Source organism: Nansenia antarctica (genome assembly GCF_963989245.1).
Source record: "Nansenia antarctica genome assembly, chromosome: 7".
Classification (NCBI taxonomy): Eukaryota; Metazoa; Chordata; class Actinopteri; order Argentiniformes; family Microstomatidae; genus Nansenia; species Nansenia antarctica.
The window spans coordinates 12,220,242-12,225,241 of NC_137677.1; the positions used below are offsets into that span (position 1 = coordinate 12,220,242).

A 5,000-nucleotide genomic window follows, 5' to 3' on the forward strand; every position below is an offset into this window, starting at 1 on the left:
CGGTAGATGATAGAGTGAATCCACTTCACAAATTCAAGTATTTAGTGATCCTAAGACTGTTGTTTGTTATATACGAGTGGGCAAAAAAAAACGCGAAATGACAATTGCGAGATATTCCCCCTTCTGCTAGCCTGCGTCACATATATGTGGAGGATAAATAACAGAGGAGAAAGCACACATCCTTGTAGACTTGCAGACTTGGTCAGACAGAATCCCTTACAAATGTATGTGTGTGTGTCTGTGCGTCGCGTGGTGTGTGGTCCTCTCTCTAGGACATCATCCCGTTCGGTAACAACCCTGTGTTCCGGTGGCTCTTCGGGTGGATGGTCCCTCCTAAGATCTCCCTGCTGAAGCTGACCCAGGGAGAGACCATCAGACGCCTGTATGAACAGAACCACGTGGTCCAGGACATGTTGGTCCCTATGAAGCACATCCAGGCTGCCATCACATGCTTCCACCAGGACATACATGTAAGGCATGCATACGCACGCACGCACACGCACGTTTTTTATTTGTTTATTTAAAAGGGACAATGCACAGTCATTGACCTCCCTGAATTAGCTGGGTAGCTAGAACTAGTATAGGACATAGAAATATCACATAAAACAGAACTACAGGAAATAAAAAACATCACACTTAACACAAGAAAACATTACATCAAATCATAAAAAAAAGAAACGAAAGAAAAAAGCCATGATTCAGTTTTGATTTGAAGCCTGTCAGAGTAGAACATTGTTTGATAGAGCTGGGTATTAAGTTCCAGAAATGTACAGCTCTGATGGAAAAAGCCGAACGGCTGAACTCACTGTACCTATACTGCACCATACAGCTGCCTCTCGAGGATGCTCTTGTCTGCCAGAGCATAGTGATACAAACTCTGTCAATGGCGGAGGGGCAAGATTGTCACTCTCACACACACACACACACACACACACACACACACTCGCTCGCTCGCCTACTCGGGGGTGTGATTGAGGGGCTGTGTCGCTGTGTCCCCTCCCAGGTGTACCCTCTGTGGCTGTGTCCGTTCCTGCTGTCCCCGGGCCGGGGCATGGTCCATCCCAAAGGGCAGGAGGAGGAGCTGTACGTGGACATCGGAGCGTACGGGGAGCCCAGGGTCAAACACTTCCAGGCCAAAGCAACCACGAGACAGCTGGAGCAGTTTGTTCGGGAGGTGCACGGGTAAGACACACACACACACACACACACACACACACACACACACACACACACACACACACACACACCACATTCAAGTGGCAGATTGTTGTTTCAGAGTTGTGGTTCAAGACACCTTTTGCATTGTTTCCATTATTTGTATAGCACATTTCATACAACAGGGTCAATTCAAAGTGCTTTACATATAGCATAAAAAAATACGGAAAAAGGAGGATAGTAAGAAAATAAAAGATGACAAGAATAGGTACATATATAGAGAAAAAATTGATAAACATTTAACAATATAATAAGACAATGAATAAAAAAATATAAATAAAAGCGTTATTACTGCAACTGTATTCAAGCGCTGCCCTTCCCGTGTGAGGCGTGTGAGATTGCAGGTACTGCGCCTGGTTCTCACCCTGTATTTCAGGGTTTTCACACCGATATCACAAGAAACTCTGACACGGCAACTCTGGAACGGAGCTTACACCTGAGGCATACAAGGGCTCGCACATGGCTGGTTGAAACCAGCCGGTTGCCTATCCCATCTACAGAGGAAAGGTTTCTGCGCACCTTTACCTGGACTAGTGCTGGCTAATGTGAGGTCACTCACTCCGGCTGAGGACTGACATGGATTACTCCTGTACTGCTGCCTTCTGCTTTACGGAAACTTGGCTTCATCTCAATATCCCAGACACCGCCGTCGACCTGCCCGACTAGCAGCTTTTTAAAGCAGATCGCGACACAGCAGCCACCGAGAAATCGAAGGGTGGTGGAGTCTGCTTCTATGTGAGTAACAACTGGTCCGAACAGTCATTGTTAAATCATGCTCTCCCAACCTGGAATTACTGGTGATAAACTGCAAACCGAAATACAACCAGTTGGTGTGCTGCCCCACCAGGGGAGAAAGGACTCTTGATCATTGCTACTCGTGCGCCGCTCGGCAACGGAGGTCATGCTGTGATTAAACTCATCCCCACATATCGGACTCTACTCAAAAGACAAAAACCAACCAAGAAGTCAGCCCAGTGATGGACATCTGAGGCCATTGAATCATTACAAAACTGCCTGGACATTACAGACTGGGAATCTATTAAACTAGCATGCAATAACATGGATGATTATGCAGACTCCTGCACATCCTACATCCACTTCTGGGAGGAGATCTGCATCCCCAGACAAATCATTGTAATTTATGGCAACAATAAACCAATAAACCAATAAACCACCGTTCAGCAAGGAAGTGAGATCACTGAGAAAGGAGAAGGAGGCAGACTACAGGAGTGGAGACAGAGATACATACACCAAAGCCAAATACTCTCTCAACAATGCCATCCGGAATGCTAAGAAGACGTGTAAGGACGGAAATGAACAACAAGTCGGCGATAATAACACCAGAGCTGTATGGAAGGGACTACAATCTGACAAACAAGAAAAAGCCCCCCCCAGCCTCTGCCGACCCGAATCTCCCAGACCAATTTAATGTGTTCTGCACATGGTTTGAAGCTCCACGCAGGTCCCCCCCCTCCACCTACGCTGCCTCTCCTACCACTGCTACCTCACCTGCTCCACTCTCCATCACTGAACATGAGGTTCGGACCCTCTTCAAAAACCAGAACACCAGGAAAGCAGACATTTTCAACCAGTCTGTTCCCAGTGCTAAGATCTAGTAGTACCAGAACTGGGATTTTTCCGGAGTCGGTGTTTACACAAATGTCATTAAGGACCTTAATATGGGCCGCTACCAGAGATGCATTTGGATCTAATGGGTGCAATACCATCAATGGTTTTTGTGATTTTTAAGTTGAAATCGTGTAGAAGGTCTCATTTACTGAAGTTGAAATAGAAGTTTTTTTTTTTTGGGGGGGGGGGGGCTAGGGAAAAGGCCTGTGTGAACAGTGCATTGGTGTTTTCATTGATATATCATAATTAAACCTCTTCAACTGTTCACTGCATTAACGTCATTGATCACATTGATCTCAGCATAAGCCTTTCGTCAGAGCAGTCATGACGAGTCAGGCCAGTGGAGGCTGGTGGAGGTAGAAGTCGGGAGGACGGGCTGATTGTAATGCATTACATTGATCCCCGTCCTCCGATTTCTACTTCCACCAGCCTCGTATTGTATGATATGAGTGCAAAAAAACAGCATCCGCACACTCAAATCTGTGCAAAAATACGTAGTTTATTGCGTGAGCTTTCGGTCATAGACCTTCTTCAGGTAACCTGAGCGGTGGTATTTTCACTACTTTGTACGATTATATAACATGGAATACACAAAGGTGATTAAGTCAACAACACTGTGACATCACTATGACTCACTCTCTCTCCTTGCAGGTTCCAGATGCTGTACGCCGACATCTACATGGACCGCCAGGAATTCTGGGAGATGTTTGACGGACAGCTGTACCACCGCCTGAGGGAGGAGCTCGGTTGCAAGGGGGCGTTTCCTGAGGTCTACGACAAGATCTGCAAATCGGCACGACACTGACCCCCTGACCTCTTAGCCTTGACCCTCACCCTTAACCCCCCCTACTCCTCCTGCTCACCAGAAAAACAACTCAGCACTTTGATTCTCAACTGGAGTTTAAGTCTGCCTATTCCTATGCCATCTCCTAAGCTAAAATCCATATTTAAAAGCCTTATATCATGCTAAAATAAGACTTTTTAAGTGATTTTTGGTACGTGTTCTCAGACTGTTTGTATGGTTAAATCCCAGACATAAAGCCCTGGTGGATGTGAATCTTACAGCAACATGAAGCTAAACCACTTGAGAGGAGAAAACACACAACCTCACCCAGTTCTCAAACACCAGCCTTCTCTTTCAACACCAGCTCCATTGACCCTCTAACCCTTACCCCTAAACCTTGCCCCTAACCCCTGACCATCTAACCCTTACTCCCTGACTCCTGACCCTCTAACCACTGACCCTCTAACCCTGACCCCCTAACCCTTACCCCACATCCACATATCTTTGGTGCCTCTGAAGTATATTGAAGTATATTTTAGTAATAATTTGAGCTTGCATGGCAAATTGTGAATGTATTTTTGATGTATGTCTTATTTTATTATTATTATTATTATTATTAACATCAATGTAATTCTGTTATAATGATATCATGTCCTATACTCCCAACTCTAACTTTCGGTCCACCTGGTTCGTAGAGACTGCAGAGCAACCAGACTGGTCAGATAACTGGACTGTGTCTTTGTTTGATGTGCATGTGTCCAGTGTAAGAGATTGCCATGCATCACTCAGCCTTCCCCTCATTCTGTGTTGGTTGTCATTATGCAAAGAGTTTCATTGTAAAACACTGTCTACCCTACCTCAAAGCCTCCACAGACCATCTCACAGATCCCCTGCAATTTGCATAAATATCCAACTCCTCAGCAGACGATGCAGTCAACTTGGCAAATGGATAGAAAGTGTTTTGTGATGAAACTCTTCAAATCATTCTGAACTGTTTTATGTTTTTCCCCTGCTGGAAATAGAGTCACATTCTATCATTCACACAAGTCTAGAGCTTGAACTCTCACGACCGTTGTGCCACATCTCTGAACCAAGAGTATCCAACCCGGATCCTTAAAACCCTGACCTGAGAGCTATCTTGAATGACGGATGTTTTAACGTTTTTTTGTAGGTGATAGTTTGTTGATCACGTGAAGGAACAATCACACTGCTATACTCACACTCTGGGAAACACAACACTGGTTCTGTCCATATTTATGGCTTTGTTGATGTACAGAGGAATAAAGATCAATACCGCAATAAAACACCTTTCCTGTATTGTATATTGTATTTTTTAATCAAACTTTCTGATGTCTTTGGGGAGTGGGAGTGT

General features: G+C 45.0%; 1 protein-coding gene across 1 annotated transcript in view; it reads left to right on the forward strand.

The window, feature by feature from the left end:
* Positions 1-4,921, forward strand: part of dhcr24 (24-dehydrocholesterol reductase) — a 12,197-nt gene extending 7,276 nt beyond the window's left edge. Inside the window, exons 7-9 of the mRNA XM_080535561.1 lie at positions 273-470; positions 1,004-1,182; positions 3,496-4,921. Of these exons, the coding sequence (XP_080391687.1) occupies positions 273-470; positions 1,004-1,182; positions 3,496-3,649 (531 nt within the window). The 3' untranslated portion in view covers positions 3,650-4,921. The remainder of the gene's footprint in view (positions 1-272; positions 471-1,003; positions 1,183-3,495) is intronic.
* The last annotated feature ends 79 nt before the right edge of the window (positions 4,922-5,000 follow it).